Below are 21048 nucleotides of genomic sequence, written 5' to 3' on the forward strand. Positions count from 1 at the left end.
GCTACAATCACTTCTTTTTAACTAATTCAACGTTGCCAAGTACAATATATGAAATCATACAGACTGCATCATGCAAAGGATTATGATTCTCTAAAAATCATTCATTCCCAGTTTAGTTTTCAGAAACTTTTGTGAGCTGGGATATTTTATCAATTTCCATGTTAAAAAGATTTTGATCAATTCCCAGGCATGATGGTGGTTGGTGGGTTTTCACTACAATTAATCTTAATCTTCAGTTCAAATACAAACCGCAAATCCTTGTATTCTATATTATTTTATATGCATACATATTTTTGTATTTATACTCCTTCCCCAACTGAAGATTGACAAAAATGGTCAGACCCAACTCTCCACTGTCCACATAGATGATATGGTGATGTCCTTAAAATATGAATGCATTTTAAATTATTACGTGGGACCTATTACCACATTGATTGATCAGTAGTAGAATCAAAAGAAAACCGGCAACTATATAAATATAAAGGACTGAAGGACAAGAGAGGTAGCAACATCATCCTACTAGACAAATAGTGGAGAGCTAGCTTGCTTATTATTTGGAGCGTAGGAGGGACTCTGTGTTTCCGATTCCTAAATTTGGCCAAAACAAAATGCTGCGTAGAAGAATGAAACTCTTCTTTAATTACAAGGCTTTATAAGAAATATAAGATAAAGAAATTAATGGGAAATGATGATTGATTGATTGATAATTCTCATTTAATTGGTAGGACACTAGGACTTTAAGTCATGAATAATGGCTGACAGAAGACTATATAAAGAGTGAAGAGCGAAGAGTGAAGGAAACAAAATAAATCGACCAGTCCATCATATCACAGCAATAAACGTACGTGTAAAGACAGCTTTGGTCAAGATTAAACTTTTGAGCGTAAGGAGATTATTTATTGCCAACGAGAGAAGGCATCTTCTTGTGCTGATTTTCATGTTAATACGAGGCAGTCAGGATATTTATTACTCCAGCATTAGATTTAACACCCCATGGCCCGCTGATGAGAGTGGTCCACGGCAGATTGATTGATGATTGAGACCCCCCTCCAAAAAAAAAAAAAATTAATGCTATATAAAGATTAGATAAGGTCTGATTGGATTGGAAATTTGATGGGCATTCAGTTTCTTTGTTCAGGGTCTAAGTTTCCTTTTCAATATGATGACATGGACCCCTTTGCTTTCAAGACAACGGCCTTGTAGTTGAGATATACGATCGGAACATAATTACTTCCCTTGGACGAGACACAGAAATGTAGTCCATCAACTCGGAAAACAATATTAGGGGCTAATAATTAGAAAATTAAATGATTGTAACCGTAGGTGAAGATCACTGGGATGTGTAGAAAACGGTGGATCGAGCTCTTTTCATTAATATTCATCCAAATCAGCCATCTATATTACACTCTTAGAGCGATGTTTCTGATACAACATGGACAAGTTGGTGCTTAAATAAATATTTGTGTTTTTCAATCATTATTTGCATACACAATAATAATATCCTGAGGCCTTAGGGATTGTTTTAGATAAATCTATACTACCATAATATTCTGTGGAATACCCCTATTTTTTCATATGGTTTCTGTTTAATTGTGAGGATAGAAAATGTAATTTGAATTATTATGTTTTATCTTATTTAATTTACTCTCATAAAGTATTCAAGATATTAATTTTTTATTTTTTAATTTGTCTCCTCTCTAATTTTGAGGGCAGAAAATGTAATTTGAAATACTTTTTTACCTCATTTAATTATTTCTCATTAAGTTTTATATTTAAGGTATTAATTCTCATTCTTTCTTATTAAATCAAATCTAATATTTAACTTATTCTTTTATCACTAACAAATTTTGTCAATTATATATATATATATATATATATCCAATACTTTAATTTAGCAATATAAAACCCATGTGCAAAACCAACCCAAATATGACACCATTCTTCCATCTTGTTGGTGTGTAAGTAATTCAATCATCCAAATCAAATAGGTCAACCCATATGCCATGGTTAAATAATAACACTTTTAAAATGAAAATAAATATAAAAAATTACAAGAAAGTAAAAAAAAATATTGTAGAAAAACTAGGTGCATCTTATTTTATATTAACCATATTAAAGGAAAACACATATGGAAAACAACAATTGTTTTGTTGATGTTGGAAATGAAATAAACATTTTAAAACCAGCCCAAAAATGAAATTCCTCTCCTAGTTGGTGGTGGGTCAATAGTTCAACCTTTTGGGTCAAATGTCTCAACCCTTGATGTCAGAATTAAATAATAATAATTTAAAAAATATAAAAAATACAAAGAAATAAAAAAATACAGAAATTCACTAATGTTTTATTTTAAACATATTAAACGAATTACAAAATAAAAGTGGATCCAAAAGTTAAATGGTTTTACCTATTTGATAGGGAGTCAACATTTTAACCTTTTTGGGCCAAATGTGTCAGCCCTTGATATCATAATTAAATAAAAAATAAAAAAAATAAAAAACAAAGAATACAAATGATGTAGAAATTTGGTAGAAAACATTTGGGCACATCTGTAATATTTTATTGATGACAATATTTTATTAATCATATTAAAGAAAAAATGTAATTAAAAAGAATTGTTTTTATTGATGATAGTAATGAAATAAAAAAAAAATTCAAAACTGACCCAAAAGTGAAGTTGGTCTCATGTTTGGAGGTAGGTCAATATATACTTCAACATTTTAGGCCAAATGTATTAATCTTTCATGTCATGCTTAAATAATAAATATTAAAAATACATAAAAAGTTAAAAAATGAATATATTTTATAGAAACCATTTGGGCACATCTCTAATACTATATATTCATTATATTAAACAAAAATATATGTGATAAATAATAATTATTTTTATATACAAAAATATAAAAAATATTAAAAAGTTTAAAAACATATCATCATTGTTGATGTCATCTAAAATTATCACATACAAATCACGTGCACAGTTAGTAGTTATTAATAATAGATCGAAACCATATTCAACTTGATTCACTATTCCATAATATCTTTTTCGCTTTTGGTTCGGACGATTGATTGCCTTTGATGACTAGCTCAAGAAATTTCCGGTTGTTAATTATTATTTGCTTGGTTGGAGAATGGAAACAACAGAAGAATTGGCTCCAGGTTTCACTACCACTCCCTTTTTTCTTTTTCATTTTTTTTTAAGAACACCATTCTCCTTCACAGCAGAAGCAACGCCCTTTTTGACAAGGTTATCTAGTAAGGGTGCCCATCCTGTAATTCATTATTCCAAAAATGGGCATAAAAGTTGTACTTATTGCCCAATCATCCATGAATGTTCTCCTTCTTCTTCATCCCTCTGAAGACTAATTTAGTATTTGCGTACATGTTTTAATTAATTTAACAAATTAAACACAGAATAAGGCATGCCAACTTCCTATTTGCCATATATCTACCTAACTAATTTTCTTTTAATTTAAATTTAGATTTCTTTTAATTTAAGTCTATCTGGAGTCAACTGGGGCATTGCATGGGGAAATCGTTAGAAAAATGAAATTACATATGTTTAATTGCTGAATTGTTTTTGACCTTTACCTTTTCTATATTCTTCTAATAGCTTGAAGAATCAGATTGTTGGTTGGATGGGTAGAACATTCAGAATATATTCTTGTCATTTTCAGCTAATTAATATATACCACAACACAACTCTCAATGCTATGGATAGAAGATTAACGTTATTGATCAATAGTTAAAATGCCCCCCTTCTTATGATTTGGAAGCAAACATTAAGTCTATTGGAGCTTCCTAGTATAGGACTATCATTAACTTTGGCATTGATCAAAATTTAAAACCTCAAATATCTCTCGGGAAGGATCATCTTGGTGCTGAAAAAACAAACAAACAAAAATCAGTTCAGCCCGATCGAAAAAGATGCATCAACTGAACGTTTCTGGTCAGGTTGACCGGAGTCAAGCTGTTGATAAGAGGGGCCAACCAACACTCTGCTGTGCGAGTCGACTTCAAAGTTCAAAACCAAGCTAGCCGATCACGGGCTACCTGTCTCTTGTTTCTGGTTTTTAATGGATTCTCGTTGCCAAAAAGTAAAAACTAAATTAAGAAAGTTGTCAAATATCAGATGAAATGACATAACTCTGTGCTGCAAATTTCTAATTTCTTATTTGTATGAATATAAACTACTACAAGCAAGTAAGCTTGATTTATCAATACTGGGCCAGCCGGAGAGAGAGAGAGACTTAACTGTGAACTGTCCCCGGATCACAGAGGTTCTGAGCTAAGACTTGTAGTCACTATGGGACTCCTAACAACATGTTTACCGCCAGAATCAGTCCAGCTGATAGAACCATGAACCACTTTCTCTTTCATCCTTGTTGGACCCTCAATACTGAGTTTGTAGCTTAGCTTCTCGTATTTTTCCCGGAAAACCAGTGTGTCCGGCACCACAGCCACCTGAAAACCATCCATCGGTGACAAATAAGCCGTATATGTTGACATCCCTTCTCCAACGTTAGTAACCGTCCTTTGAAATTCTTGCACGACTTTGGCATCTGAACCCGAATCCTTGGCATTGAAGAAGGCGATGAAAGATGGGTAGTTAAGATCCAAAGACGGGTTTGAGCAATTGAAATCAGAAGACCTTGTGATCATTTTGATTTCATTCATGGTGTAATTCAACGCGCAGAGGAGGCTGACGTAGCCATCTGTGCTTGCATCGTAGATAAGGCCGGGGTCCAATGCCTTGTTTGGATTTATGTGGCCAGCTCCCATGGCTAAAGGACTGGCTGCTTTGTTTTTGTATCCAGCAACTTGGATGGGGTTCAGAGTGTTATCTAAGAAATCGGCTGTAGTCATCAAAGCGGATCGAATGGCTGCAGGGCTCCATTCAGGGTGAGCCCCCTTCAATAGTGCTGCCACTCCTGCTGCATGAGGGCAAGCCATGGAAGTTCCAGATATGATATTGAAGCTGCTGTACAGCTGATTCCCTGAGTCCACACCCACAGGACTTGATTGAGCCCATGACGCCAATATGAAGTCACCAGGTGCCATAAGATCAGGCTTCAAGACACTTGGACAGCTTGGAGAAGGCCCCCAAGAGCTGTACAGAGCTAACCTCGGCGCTGGCTTTGTCCCAATAGACGTTTTCCGAAATTCCAAAGTTGCCCCCGTCTCGGAGCTCCCCTGAATGTAGTCCAGGATGGCTTGGCCGTCCCCAAGGCTTAAGAAAACCGCAGGGAATGAGGTTTGAATATAGAATTCCAAATCAGAGCTATTGGATATGAAGATTCCTCCGGGTAACTTTGCAGCTTCGACTTTGTTAACTTGATTGTATACAGATTCATTCTTGTCCACGCACACCACAATCTTGTTACCCACCATTTTTAACTCCTTCACACTTGCACATTCGTTCATTAAAACAAGCGATACATGGCTAAGAGACGAATTTCCAAGGTACAGAGACGCTCCTGTGATTGAAACTCCATTGTCCAGAGTTACAATTCCGTCAAATTGACGATCAACTGTACCGGCAGCTACAGTTAGCACCCACGGTATTCCATTGTGTAGGATCCCATACTCAGGTCCCTCGTTTCCAGCTGACGAGGCAACAAAAATGCCCTTCTCAGTGGCTGCAAAGGTGGCTATGGCTACAGGATCGGCGTACAAGGATAGTCCATCTCTGCCGAAGGACAAGGACAAAACATCCACACCGTCCAGAATTGCTTGGTCTATTGCAGCGATAATATCAGACGTGTAGGCACCGAGTTCCCAGATGGCTTTGTACATAGCCACGTGAGACCTCGGCGCCATGCCTCTTGCAGTTCCCTTGGCATATCCAAAAAGGGATGCAGCTTCAACATAATTACCAGCAGCCGTCGACGAAGTGTGTGTCCCGTGACCGTCGGTGTCACGAGTAGAATTCACGGAGAAGGTCAAATTGGGGTACTTACCACTAAGACCTTTATTAAAGAACCGAGCTCCAATGAGCTTCTTGTTGCACATGGAAGAACTGAACTGGGTGGCATTAACACATTCTCCTTTCCATCTGCTAGGAACTTCAGGCATTCCATCATCGTTAAAACTCTCGCTCTCTGGCCAAATTCCGGTGTCAACCAACCCAACTATGACATCTTGGCCGTAATTTGACGCCGGCCAAGCACCATAGTTGGGGTTGAGGTCAAGGAATTCGGGTGTGTGGGTTGTGTGGACCGTCACCGGAATATCTCGAGTGGAAGAAATATAGCCGGGAAGTTTTTTGAGTGAGTCAAGCTCAGAAAGAGAGAGACGTGCACTAAAGCCATGGATGGCATTGGTGTAGGTATAGACAAGGTTAGGGGTAGGGATGGTAGCATCAGTATTACTATTGGCAACAGAATTATTGGAGACGGAAGAAAGGGTTGCTGCATACCAGGTATGGTGGCTGGAAAAGGCTTTTGGCATAGCTGCCATATCCATGTGGATGATGTACATGTCTGATTGTGCCAACGTGGAGGAAAAACGTGAAACAGTAGTGATGAAGAGGAGACAGCAGACATAGACGACATAAATGGGAGATAGTGTAGCCATAGTCGAACAGTGGGAGATTGGGGGATTCCAGATACAAGTTAGCTAGCCAGATATATTTATAGGGAAAGGGAGGAGTGGGAAAAGAGAATGGATTCCTTCTTAGATTTCTATTGTTGACGTTAACTAAGTTTACTTCACTAATTTTATCTACCCGCTCGTTCTCTTCAGCTGGTAATTAGATAAACATTCTTCCCATTTTAAGGATTTCGTTATCAAGAAGCTTAATTAGCTTATGGGTTTCAACAACATTAAGAAGAAGCCCCCCCACTGTTTCGATATTTTCTTTCTCCTGCAGTTAATTGAGCGGAGGAGCAGGACCTTTAAATCAATGCATCCTTCTGTTTTCATCAATATAATTCATTAATATATATAGGTTGCATGCCAAAAATCTATATTAGTATACTCTAAAACCATAGATTTTACTGTATAATTTATTTGAGTAATTTGTTTAATACATTGTCTTAATTGATAACAACCGTCTGCAGATCAACAAATAGGGAATATGGCTTTCTAGCTAGCAAGTAATGGGCCAACTAAATGGAAGCAGAGCTTTCGAACTGTTTTCATGCTCATGGCCACGGGAATTACATGATTTGGGCTGTGAAAGGTCGAGATTTGGTTTGCATGCTCATGGGAAATATAATTCTGCCTTTTTACTTCCGGTTTAACTAATTAAATTAAGAGCAAAAAATTGCTTCTAACTTGGTGGAGTGCCAACTGACCCTATGATCAGATTATGTAAGTTAGAATTCAAGATGAATTGGGGCAACCCCCAAATGAAAAAATTTTATGAGGGGAATGCAGAATGGAATCTGTCCCATTTTGCCTTACTATATGAAATAGAAACAAAATCATGCTATTTTAATCAAATTTAGATCTATACTACTAAACTGACGTTGTTGATATAACATGCATATAGTGGGGTGAAACCGACTCATATTCCCTACATTACACTCTTGAGATATAGCATCTCTTATCCTTGATCATGTTCAATAATGGTCTCTGGACCACCATTTCATGGTCTGTAAATGTATAGAGTCATCATGCTTCTTCTATGAGACTAAAAGACAAATAACCATTTTCATTTTGTCTCTCGGTGAGTGACAAGAAGGGGAAATCAGTTTTTGTTGAAACTTCCACTAATTTCAGATCGCAGCCCAATTGTATTTTGTAAAGTATCTGTGTCTGTCTAAGAGAGAGAGAGATTCTGATATTAAGAAATCCACCTCAAAATTATGGTAGCTAGCTTGGACCTGGAATCATCAATTGTTTGGTCTTGAGTCTACTTCCACTGAATTTAATTTAGTAAAGTTAAAAGGAGTTTACAACCTAACCATATATTTATTATTGTCTTTTTTTTTTCAATGAAGGAAAAATACAACATATACGACGTGTTAGTCTAATAATTAATTCTATTAATAATGTGAAGCCTTTGCGACTAGGGAGCTTTCAGTGATCACCAATCAAATGATCTAATTACTTTTTAACTCCTTGATACATATATCAGCCAAAAAGAATAGGACCCACTGCATGTGCCGAGAACAATTTTTGTCCAATTGAGCAATTGGGTTTCACCTTTCTATCTCAATGAAGTAAAATCCAAATGGGATGGGATCTAGCTTCACTTATAGCAATGGTCCTAAGCAACGGTTTCCACTAAAAGCCTCAACACCGTTTGCTGATCAGCTGGGGGGGGGGGGGGGGGGGGGGGGGGGTTAACCCAGTTCGTTTACTGCGCATGTGATGTACTGTTATATGCCATCTGTCGACATGATCAGTTACATCACAATCAGTTTATAGTTCTATAAGTGAGATTAGAACTAGACAAAGACATGTTCCAAGAGGGCTTAATTTTCCGTAATGAGCTTCTGTTCTTGGTTAGAACATCGTTGGCTGTTATTACTTCTGAGTTAGGCTGTATTTGGTTGCAGTGCAAATTTTATTTGCATTACTATGAATGCATGGAAGTGTAAATGTAAAAAAAATTGTAAATTAAGTTCTTGTTTAATTTTATTTTGGATTTTATTTTATTTTGCTTGATGTCTTAATTTATTTTATTTATACTATAATCAAATAAAATAAGTTAAAATTTAAAATAAAAATGAATCAGAATTTACACTCAAATCATTTGCACCGTCATAATTTTGCATTTATACATTGCAACCAAACACAGCGTTAGTCATCTCATGCCCTGTATGAACAGTTGATCAATAAACCAGAAAATCTTAATTTGGCCACATGGCTGGACTAAAAAGTATGATCATGGGCCGTGGTCCTAATTCAACCCTATGACTTTTATGTATAAAATAATTAATAAACGTAATATTTCATATTATGTGTATAAAATTTGTTTTAAATATTATATATAATAGCATAGGTGTCATATTATAATGTTTAAATATAAATACAAAATATATAATATGTATAAATATATGCATGCCAGGCCTACAAAGTTAAAAATGATTCAGCATCCATCTTTCTTTTTTTTTCCAATTTTATTCTAAGCCAACAAAGGAATCTCACAGAATTTACATGAATCCCCACCGGGGGCGCCCCACAACATCCCAAAGCACATCCCAGCTGTATATTGAGAGCATCTCTCATTAATCTATTATCATTATTTTTTATACTATTATCAAGAGATGTTCCCAATGCAAGACTGAGATGTGTTGTGGGACATTGTGTGGCGCCCCCTTGTGAAGGACTGACGTGAACTCAACCTCACAAAGCCAAAACCAACACGTCCCATCGGATTGCCAATGCGACCACTGCCTTTGATAAAGTTTCTTTGCCTCCTGGACAATTCGGTGAACCATATTATTGGTTTATCTGACCAAGGAAATTTCCCAGAAATTAGAACATAAGTCCAAAAAGAGAAATGCAAAAATATCATGATGAGCTTTAGATAATATCTCTTTTTTAAAAAAAAAATAGGATAAATTGTTAAAACTTCCCCTGAAGATTATGACCATTGCTGAAACCGTCCCTAAAATTTTGTAATGTGATCATATTTCCTAAACTTTCATACATTTTGGCCAAAAGTAATTGTATGAGTATTTTGGACATTTTCATACCTTTTATTAGAAAATTCTAACAGATGGGTTTATCACAATTGGTTCAAAAACTTCAGGGGAGGTTTCAACAATTTATCCTTTAAAATAAAACCAAACATATTGTTGAACGCCCCTCTAATATTTCTACCAAAAATAGCTTTAGAGAAGAATTTTGAAGTTGGAGGTGGTCCATTTATCCCATGAATATAAAATAGGGTGAAGAGAAGAATCCAAGCACCTTTTCTTGAGCCCAAACAAAATGAGCTATCCTAATTTATGTACCTAATTAAACAACCCAACTAAAGACCCATTTGTTGGTCTCTTGCATCAATAATTGGTAATTAAAAAAAGGGAAAATTCCTTATCAGTACTTTGTACTTTGGCTCGAGTGACAATTTGGTCCCTGAACTTTAAAATGCGACAATCCAGTATTCAAACTTTCAAAATGTGACAATCCAATACCCGAATTTTCAAAATGTGACAATCCAGTACCTATCATTAATTAGTCTGTTAATCAACCGTTAATTGACATTTTAAATGTCAAAAATGCCCTTTGAGTGCCATCTAATTCTCTTTATCAACTATCCAAACATTGACAATAAAATGAAGTCCCAAATTCTAGATTCTTCTAAACAATCACCAACTTTTTTGAATAGAAGAGACTAGGATTTGGGACTCTTAAGTTTTTTGTCAACATTTGAATGGCTGACAAAGAGAATTAGATGGCATTCGAAGGGCATTTTTAAATTTTCAAATGCCAATTGATGGTTGATTAACGGACTGGTTAATGGTAGGTATCGAATTGTCACATTTTGAAAGTTCGGATACTAGATTGTCACATTTTAAAAGATTGAATATTGAATTGTCGCATTTTAAAGTTCGAGGTCAAATTATCACTCGAGCCAAAGTACAAGATATTAAAAAAAATTCTAGTAGACCCTTTCCCCTTCTGAAGAAGATGAAGCTGTTATTATCACAGATGTTTGGAAGGTGAATAATGATCAAGGTAAAAAAAAAAAAAGAATAATGATCAAGGTTCCCCAATTTGTACTACTTTCATTTTATGTGGTCCTTCCATGTGGTTTAGGTTGTTAGGTCATACAATATTCATAAATTTGTAGCCTTATCTCTTTTTTTTTTCACTTACAACGACTTTTTTATATCTGAGATGATTTTTTTCGGTCAAACTTAGAACCATTCATTAGATTGAGAAAGAGAGGATACATCACGCTGGACTAGGCCGTCAAACCAAGACAGCCCAAGAGGGGATGGGGCACTCGGCCCCATACCTAAAGCCCATTTAGATACAGCGTAGGCCAGCCCATTGGCAGCCCTCCGCACATGATTAAACAAATGGACGAACCTCATTGGGAGAAGAAGCATATGAGTTCAGCTTGATCCAACCATGAGAGGGAGCTCGACCAGAAGTCCAGAAGACGACTGAGAAGGATTGGGTGAGTCCCTCGGGCATCTGAACCAGTCAACATGGATATTTTTTATGTTTCCATCATGAAAAAAAAAATGTTTTGGACATTCCCATAATTAAGTGAAAATGTTTTGAGTTTAATTTGGAAAATAGTAAAAAAAAAATCAATAACCTTGTTTATGAAATCTACAAAAAAGACTTTTTAAAAATAAAAACATGTTTCACTTCCATGAGGTTGATCGAAAACATGTTTTAAAAACAAAAACATGTTTCCTATAGATCCTCCAACATATCATACCACTCAACATTTAAATGAATTTAAGTACAAAGTATAAAAACAAAAAAAAAAAAAAGAAAAGTGGACTAATTCCCACCCAATCACAATATCTATTTAAAGTAATCATGCTTTTGAAACCAGAAATTCAAGGAAGCATTTTCACAATATCTATTTAAAGTAATGATGATGATGATGATGATCATGATGATGATGATGACGATGATGGTGACGACGACGACGACGATGATGATGATCATGATGATGACGATGATGATGATGATGGTGATAATGATGATGACGATGATGATGGTGATGATGACGACGACGACGATGATGATAAGGACGATGATGAGGACGATGGTGATGATGCGACGACGACGATGATGAGGACGATGGTGATGACGATGATGATGAGGATGAGGATGATGATGTTGATGATGATGATGATGACGATGAGGATGACGATGGCAACGATGATGAGGTCGATGATGATGACGATGACGATGCGATGATGATGATGATGATGAAAGAATGAGAGTATGAAAGTATGATGATGACGATGATGATGTAAGAATGAGAGTATGAAACTGAACGTTGAATGCAAACCGTTTCAGCTGCCTTGGTTTATACCAAATAAGGGTGTCAGCCAGCTAGTTTTCATTAAACCAGATAAAGATCTGGTTTTGGTTCAATAAGATTCAATCATCCAATTGTATCTAGTTCTCAAAGCATTAATGTAAAACAGCTGAATTTAGTAGCAAAGAATGTGGAATGAAATAAAAATCTAAGAGAAAGTGATTTTGAGTTTGGATGACAATGGAAACTAAACTAAAATTGAAAAGAAAGTAAAAATAAAATATGGAGCGAGGTAGATTTTCTCTTTTATTTATTTTATTTGCTAAAAGGTATAAAAAGTAGAATAAAACAATGAAAGGAAAGAGCAAGCAAAGCTGGCTTGAATGTCGGTTAAAACAAAAGTTTCATTGCTTTATTTTCTTTTATTTCTCCTCGTTTTTCTTCTAAACCAGACACATACATAGGAAAGAGTGCTGTTCATTACTATCTAGAGTGCATACTGATTGATAAATAATAAGAAAACTATCCTAAGCCAATCAGCCAAGTCAAAACACTCTTCACAAGACTTTGCCCTTTGAGTTACTTTTTGGTACCACTGGATCTGTTCTATCCATCTACTCTCTCTCTTGCTGTTAATTTGGAAGCTATTCTCTAGGCATCTGTAAGCAACCCTTTGGAGCTTTCAGTCCTTTCACAATTGCTCTGAACTTTTGTCGTTTTTAGTCTTCTGACCTTGGGTCTGAACCCATGAACCATGAATAGATCTTGCCCTTGCTTAGAGCCTTAAATGCCTCCTCAAAGAGCTTCCACTTAAAGAGCTCTTGAGTGGGCTAAATTGGGCTACCAAATATATGTTAGTTGGATGGGAACTCCGACTAAGCCCACTACAATTTTTATGGTTTGGATGGGTTAGCGTTGTTGCAACCAGAGAATTAGCCAATTAGTTTTGACTTTTGAGTGAGTTACAGTTAATCATAAATTAAAAATCTAAGAACAATATATTTTTTAGATAAAATCTTTCGAGCACAGTAGTGATGAGAGGTAATTTAGTCCTCACGACATATGGCATGTTAGACGATACCTTAGTACCGAGTAAGTAGATTACCTCGGTAGAATGGCTAACAATACCTCGTCCAAGGCCGATTTATAGTACTTCGGCCTTGCTGACCTAAGGAACCTCAATGTGAGGAGCAACTCCATTTGAGGACCTACCGAATTAACTAGGGTACGTGTAGCGGCCTATGAGATGTATTCACCGACTTATTCTTTAAACCCATTGTCGAGACCAAATTCTTAAGAGTAACAACGCTCAACCGTTAAACCTGCCTACCTGTATTGTCTGCATCATAATTGATCAAACAGACCTTAGCCCTCTTAGCGGGAGCAATTCCCTGGGAATCTCAGACCCGTTCTTTCCGAGCTTCAAGTTCCTTACACTTATGTAAAGGCATAATTTTCCTAAGAAAATGTACACATGATCAGCTCTCGCATACTCTGATTATCTAACATTCTACCTCTCTCTAAAACCTTCAATTTGCTGACTTAAGCATCGGAGTATCCACCCCGGATAAAGTAACCCGGACACTAATACTATTAGCCTGCAAGTCACCCCCAAAAAACTATACAGCTCGCCTTTATTTAATTTGACATTGAGTCACCTCCCTAGCTCAGCATTGTTCAGTTCGACATCTGAATTACCTTCCAATAAGGAATTGCCCAACTCAACATCCAAATCACCTTTTAATAAGGAGCTACCAAATCATGCACCACCAAATAATATTTTAGATTTTAGTACAAAATTACCTATGACTGCAAATAAGTTGAATCTTATCCGTTAAGAACCAGATTCGAATCGAATGGAATCAGAAAATCAGATCCATTATCCCATTGAATTCGAATATACCCCCAATTCAATCCAATAAGATTTAATCTAATCTATTAATTATGAAATATTTATATAGATCAAGTTTCTTTTTTTTTTTATTTTTAAATCCAATTCAAATCAAATATTCAATAAGACAATCGTATTCGATTGCGAATCATAATCTTATAAATCTAACAAATTCCTTTTGAATTCATATCGGTCTAAAATTAAATTTTAGATGGCAATCTGACTGCTCCGCCAAGGACCACATCTTATCAGCCTCTTTCTCAATCACTACGTGTCATGTGTCCCATTACACAATATCTATGCCCACTGTACTAATGGAGCCTGGCTCCTTTAGAGATTTCATGTCAAAAGAAAAAAAAAAACGGCCCTCTAATATTGACGGGATTGTTCATCACAAATGTGAGCTTCACAGGCATTAGGAACATCTCTCGTGAATAATAACTAATATGTGAGGAAGGTATTCTCAATGCATGATAGGATAAATATGCGTGTGAGGTGAAGTGCCATGTGTGAACAACAGATCCGGTCTCCCTCAAAGACCCCAAACTAGGACAGGATTTATCTATTTTTTTCGTTAATATAGACACACAATTGATAACCATGTGATCATCCAATCATGCAGTGGCTCAGTTGATAGGATCTTGATTCGTCTGACGTGGAATCAAATCCCCCTGCCATAAGGATTTAAGTAGAGCCAAGTTTTACACTTGTATCTGCAGGACTTCCCTGTTTGGCTATATATGAAGGAATTGTGGCAGTTTAACTTAAAACAATATTTCATTTCTTTTTTTCTTTTTAAGCCAGATGAAGCAAATTCATTAGTCATATGCTCTGGTTATAGTCCCTCAATACAAGAGGGTAAAAAGGAAAGATAGAGAGAGAAGGTCTGAGTTTGAGAAACTGATAAAGCAAAGCGAGCTGCAGCAGAATTAATAAACCTGGGAGCATAATGAATTGAGCATTGAGACGTTGGGTTCAAGTAAGCTCTGCAATCAGCAATCACGTTTTTGTAGTTCCCAAGAAGGAGATTTGTCAGTCTCCAACAAAACTTGAACAATTTGAAGTACATCCCCCTCAAATTGGAAATATTTCACTACCCCCCGTGAATTGTCAGTACTCGGGATCTCCTGCCCAGGATAGCTCTCCCCACGCTTACCCACCCAAAATTTAACCCAAGTTCTAAGAACAATTTTAAAGCTTCAAGTAATACCAAAGAAGAATTTTAACCCAAGATCTCCTGTAGCACCATCAAAATTTAGTTTAAGCATGCCCATAGGTGTGCAATCTCTAACAACATTTCATTTCATTGTATGGATGTATATGTATTCCAAATCGAAATGGATTATATCCACTGAATTCATATTGGATTGGAATTGAATTCGAATTGCAATTGAGTAGTAATGTTAATAAATTAAATTAAAAATGATAAGAATATCATATATTATTAATAAGATGAACTGAAATAAACTTAACATTAATATTGGATTGTCCACGTTTGTATACACATGAATCAAAAAGCCACTTTTATAAATATTAATATATACAAGATAAATATGATAGATGAATATTGATTTGATAATTACATGCGGCGTTTTGATAAACGCCAATCACAAACACACGCATCATCTATAGTTATCGAGCCCACTGGGAATCTTTTTATTGAGCCCATCCATTGGACCATAAAATCATTTTAGGGAGGATAAGAATTGGGAAGTGACGGGCACCCAGAAAACAGGGAAATAGAGAAGGAAAAACAAAAAACAAAAACAAAAAAACAAAAGGGGAATAAATTGGAGCAACTTTGTCACGATACCCAAGGTGCCAACAGCACTCTGTAACCATCCTATTGGGAGGTATTATATGAAAGTGACGAGGATTCAGGACCGCGCGCGCATGCGGCATACGTTGTTGATAGGAGTATATTGTAATTATAGCCACAACTTCTGCCCAGATTCCTTCCTGCCGCTATTTTTCGCTTGTCGAAAAATAATCAGCCATTTGTACATATGGTCCATTCCACGTTGAATCCTTCCTACATTACAAGTTAGAACTTGAACTTTTCTGGTACACCTTTCATCTCGCCGCCCCACTTCCCCGGTCCCCGGCGATTACACTTTGAATTCAACTATCTGCAGGAACCAAGACCAAATTAATAATGAAAAGGGAAAGGAAGAGAGAAAGAGGGATTAATGGATTATAATCCTGATTACTAACTAGCAGTCCGCCTCACTTCCATCAATTCATTAATTATTGACTCACGGGCGCAAGTCACGGGATGATACTCAACCCCGTTTTGGTATTTGGAAGGGAGCGCATCTGTTACTTCTGCTGTACTGTCACCATGCCAACAAGTGAACCTGTGTTTTACTCAGAGGTAAATGAATTAATAAAAGCGCAAAGGCATACAAAAGTGCATCTGAATTACCTCAGCAACCGACCACCACATTTGATGATGGATATCTTATCTTACAAACGCATCGGATTTCCAACAATTTCCCTTTTTTTATTTATAGAATTTACACAACCGAGAGTGATGAATGAACTTGAAACTAATTTTGACTATAATCTATTACTTTTCCCAACTTAAAACAATTAATCCAAAGGAAACTACTCTTCCGGTCCTTAGTCATTTTTAAGGAAACTTGTGGCCACGATGGGACTTCTCACCACATGCCTGCCTCCTACTTCTACCCAGTTGAGAGAACCATGGACCACACCGCTTTCGACAGACCCTGGACCCTCCAATGTGAGTTTGTAGCGTTGTTTCTCGTACTTGTCTTTGAAAACCAGTCGATCTGGTTCAACTTTCAACCGAAAACCATCAATGGGTGTCAACTCCGCAGTATATTCTGCCATTCCATCACCCACGTTTGTCACCGTCCTCCGGAATTCTCTGATGACTTTGGCATCTGGTGGCAAGTCGTCCCGGAGTAACGCAATGAAGGAGGGGTAATTGAGATCCAAAGATGGGTTCAAACAGTTGTGACCAGAAGAAGACCTTGTAATCTTATTGATTTGCTCTCTGGTGTAATTCAAGGCACAGAGAAGCCTCACGTAGTCTTGTGCATTGGCGTCATAGATAAGCCCGGGGTCGAGTGCCTTGTTTGGGTTAATGTGACCCGCTCCCATTGACAGTGGAGTGGCGGGTCGTTCTTTATCCACAACTTGGGTGATGGGACCCAGAGTATTGTCCAATGAATCTGCCGTGGTCATCATGGCAGATCGAATGGCCGCGGGGCTCCATTCAGGATGGGTCCCTTTCAAAAGTGCTGCAACTCCTGCTGCATGAGGGCAAGCCATGGACGTCCCATATATGATGTTGAAGTTGCTAAACAACTGTATGGATCCCTCGTCTACTACTGGGCTGGTTGGAGCCCATGATGCCAGGACCAAGGAGCCCGGAGCCATGAGGTCGGGCTTTAGAACGCTAGGGCAGCTAGAAGACGGCCCTCTCGAGCTGTAGACAGCCACTCTAGGTGCCGGCTTAATTCCAACGCGCGTGCTGTGGAATTTGAAACTGGCTCTTGGGTCTGGGCTTCTCTTAATGTAATCCAAGATGGCTTGGCCGTGCTTACGCCCTACAAAAACCCCAGGAAATGAGATTTGGATGTAGGGTTCCAATTCAGGACCTTTGTATAAGAATATCCCTCCAGCTACCCCTGCTTGTCGAACATTGTTGATTTGTTCGCTTATGGCATCCATGTCTGGAGACTCATTGCGATTGTACCCAGCCGTACCTTCACAGACGACGATCTTATTGTGACCAACTGCCTTTAAGTCCTGCCCATTTGTGCAGTTGCCCATGAAAACGAGGGGCAAGTTGATCAGCGAATGATTTCCATGGTACAGAGATGCACCCGACACTGAAACACCATTGCCCATAGTAACAATTCCGCTGAATTCACGGTCGACTGTACCTGAAGCAACAGTTAGTAGCCATGGTGCATCGTTGTGAAGGGTAAATCTGAAAGGTCCATCATTTCCTGCCGATGCGGCAACGAAAATGCCCTTCTCCATGGCTGAAAAGGAAGCTATGGCAATGGGGTCCTCATACAGAGACAGCGAGTATCTGCCCAAGGACAATGAGATGATATCGACACCGTCCGCAATTGCTTGGTCTATGGCTGCAATAACATCAGATGCGAAGGTGCCTGTTTCCCAGAGAGCTTTGTACATGGCTATGCGTGCTTTTGGGGCCATGCCTTTGGCAGTCCCTCTGGCGTAGCCAAAGTAGGAAGCGCCTTCCACGTAGTTGCCGGCGGCTGTGGAAGAAGTATGGGTTCCGTGTCCGTCGGTATCACGAGGGGAATTCATCGATGTACTGAAACTGGGTGTGTTGGCAGCCAGACCTTTGTTGAAGAACCGAGCTCCAATGAGCTTCCTGTTGCACATAGAAGAATTAAAATCAGTTCCGTTCATACATTCTCCTTTCCACCGTTTTGGTACTTGAGTCATTCCGTCATCTCTAAAGGTGGCACTCTCTGGCCAAATTCCGGTGTCGACTAGCCCAATTATGACGTCGGCGCCATAATTTGATGCCGGCCATGCACCATAGTCGGAGTTCAGACCTAGGAATTCAGAAGTATGGGTTGTATCAGCTGCAAGAGGCACGTCTTGAGTGGAGGAAACATAGCCCGGTGAGCTTTTAAGCAAGTCGAGCTCGGAAGGGGAGAGAGTTGCAGCAAATCCATGGATGGCATTGCTGTAAGTGTAGATAAGTTTAGAGGCCTTGGAGGTCGTAGAAGCAACAGCATAAGTTGCTTCAGATACAGAAGAAAGCATAGCCATGTACCAACTATCGTGGCCACTGAAAGTTTCAGGCATGGCGGATAAGTCCATGTGGACGATGTACACATTTGATTGTGCGAGTATGGAGGAGAGGCATGAGAAGGTGATAAAAAGGAGCAAGTGATGCACAGTAGTGTCCATGAATGAGCGAACAATGAGAAGGGAGTATGAACTGTCTAATCTATCTAAGAACCCAAATGGGTTTATTTGCAGAGAAATGAGAGGGGGGATTAGATTAGTTGAAGGGTTCATCTTTTCTTTTTGATCAGACATGCAGATGCAATCATATAGGTACTTCGGTTCCGTGTGGTACAAGGGTTGAGTGTTCAGAGTCATGCTATGCTGGGCCGGTCATAACTCATAAGATTGATCAGGAGGATTCAGGACCCTCATTTTGGGCCTGCATGGCATGTGAAAGCCATCCAGCAAATTCCAAAAAATACCACCAATTGCGGAATATAATGGTTTAATTTGGTCTCTGCCATCAACACAGACAGAACCTTAATTAGGAACAAATGAAATGAAGAAAGCTTGGCAGTTGGCACCTTCCTGGAAGTAGTAGCCAACTAAGCTAAGGGAATCGCCCATTCTGTGTCCAGTGTCTGTGGATTAACTAGGGTGAGCTGCTAGTGCTAGGCCACCTCTCCCAGGTTTAAAGGAAACGTAAACTTCACATCATGATATGGGTTAATACATGGGCCTGGCTTTGATGTTCACCGATCACCGGCCGGCGGATGGTCAACCTCCCCTCCTTTCAAGGAGCCAAATTGAATTTCCAATCAAGTAAATCCTTCCAAATGTCTTAATTGCAACCCCTCCTTTAGGAAGCAAGAGGAACCACGTGATGGTAGCCACCCCACCGCATTTCTTTTCTTTTTTTAATTAGACCGTGCTTCGTTCGATTGTGGCCGGAATGAAAAGGTGAGGAGGTGAGAATTGGGATGTCCCGTGAAGCGGTGGAGGCGTGGACTGACTGTCGGAGCCGCTACTTTCCAGTTTCCATGTGCTGTTTGCCTCCCAAATTAATTGATGCGTGGAATACTGAAAGTAAAGTAGCGGATTTCAATTCATGCGCGTGATTGTGGACTGTATAGTCATTCCATTATCATCTTATCCACTAATTGCGGAGTTTCAAACACAGCTTAAGCTTAAGGCTCCTTTTCACTCACAATTTCAGTTAATTATATATGTGCTGCTTTATTTACCACCAGAAATTTGGATTTGGGCCCTGTTTGTTTGCCATTGTTAAGCAAGTAACAATTGTTAAATAATTTAAGACGTTAGCTAGGGTGTCTTGGCTTTCAATTAGGTAGTGACTAGTGTCGTAGGAATCGAACTGTGGCCCCAAAAAGTGGTTTGGCGTTTTTAGGGTTTTTATATTCTTTTTTAAAAGGAAAATTTGGGATAGTATTCTTGGGTGGTGATTGTGAATTTCTGACTTTTCTGATCATTTGGGTCGACAAATTACATTAGCATGCAATGCAAGATTCAAACTGAACCCTACAAAGAAAAAGCTTTTTGTCCATTTCAGGAAGCTTCATTTGATTGTCTTTCAGTAACAACTAGCAAGCAGCAGTATTGCGATGCCACATCAGCGCCTCATATGGCATTGGAACACCTTCCGCACTTGTCGATGTTCTCAATACATGATCAGGATGTGCTGTGGGGTGCACCCCAACGCTGATGTGAACTCCAGTATTTCTAACTGTTCAATTTTGGATGATATTCTAACGCCTAAAAATAAGGAAATCGGTTGGTCACATCTGTGCCCCATATACAGCATATCCAAATTTCAAACCGTACAGGATATCTTTCCGACGCATGTTCAGATGTGTATGTGGGGCGTGCTGTGTGGGGCGCAGATGTAATATCTAAATGGACGAGCATTAGCTGAGATCACACTTACAACTCACAAACATTCCACATGCACATCTCAGTGTTATAACTAAGCTGTGATTCAGTCAATAACAGCACCATTTTCCTTGAAAACGTCATTAAGGAGTGTTTGATTTGAAGGAAAAAGTAGAGAAAGGAAAGGAAATATAGAGAAACCTTTGCAAACTTTGTATAAACTTTCTTATATTTCCTTTCTTTTCCCTATTTTTTCCTTCAAAGCAAGCACAGCCGGAGGGAGAGAGAGCCATAAGCGTTTTATTGTTTGAATGGAATTACTCTAATTAAGGGCTTTTATTAAAAAAAATATCATTGATATCGTCGGTCAACATGCATAGTCCAAACAGAACCCAAACAACCCAACCTTATTGGATTCTCTTGGAACAAATTGGCTTCGGCTGCATGTGCTATGACCTATGGGCACATACATAATTGGACCGAACTTCATTTAGGTTCCTGTTGGATGAACATGGGGTAGAACTTAAATTCGTACCACTACCACTCATACATTATCCTTTCCATCTCTTTGATATTAACTGCAGCCATTCCACCGTCATTAAAGCAGCCCGGG

At 38.3% G+C, this 21048-nt stretch overlaps 1 protein-coding gene and 1 pseudogene across 2 annotated transcripts; both read right to left on the bottom strand.

Moving 5' to 3' along the window:
- Nucleotides 1-4084: 4084 nt before the first annotated feature.
- Nucleotides 4085-6716, bottom strand: LOC148877185 (subtilisin-like protease SBT3 pseudogene; annotated as a pseudogene). Its single transcript, XR_016112318.1, has one exon. The product of XR_016112318.1 is annotated as a subtilisin-like protease SBT3 pseudogene (transcript).
- A 9442-nt stretch (nucleotides 6717-16158) lies between these two features.
- LOC148877186 (subtilisin-like protease SBT3) lies at nucleotides 16159-19857 on the bottom strand. The gene has a single exon (XM_088982425.1). The coding sequence runs from the start codon at nucleotides 18918-18920 to the stop codon at nucleotides 16419-16421; it is 2502 nt and encodes an 833-aa protein (XP_088838551.1). The 5' UTR covers nucleotides 18921-19857; the 3' UTR covers nucleotides 16159-16418.
- Between the last annotated feature and the right edge of the window lie 1191 nt (nucleotides 19858-21048).

This window comes from Nelumbo lutea, chromosome 1 (genome assembly GCF_056320005.1).
Source record: "Nelumbo lutea isolate HS-2025 chromosome 1, American lotus-T2T, whole genome shotgun sequence".
Classification (NCBI taxonomy): Eukaryota; Viridiplantae; Streptophyta; class Magnoliopsida; order Proteales; family Nelumbonaceae; genus Nelumbo; species Nelumbo lutea.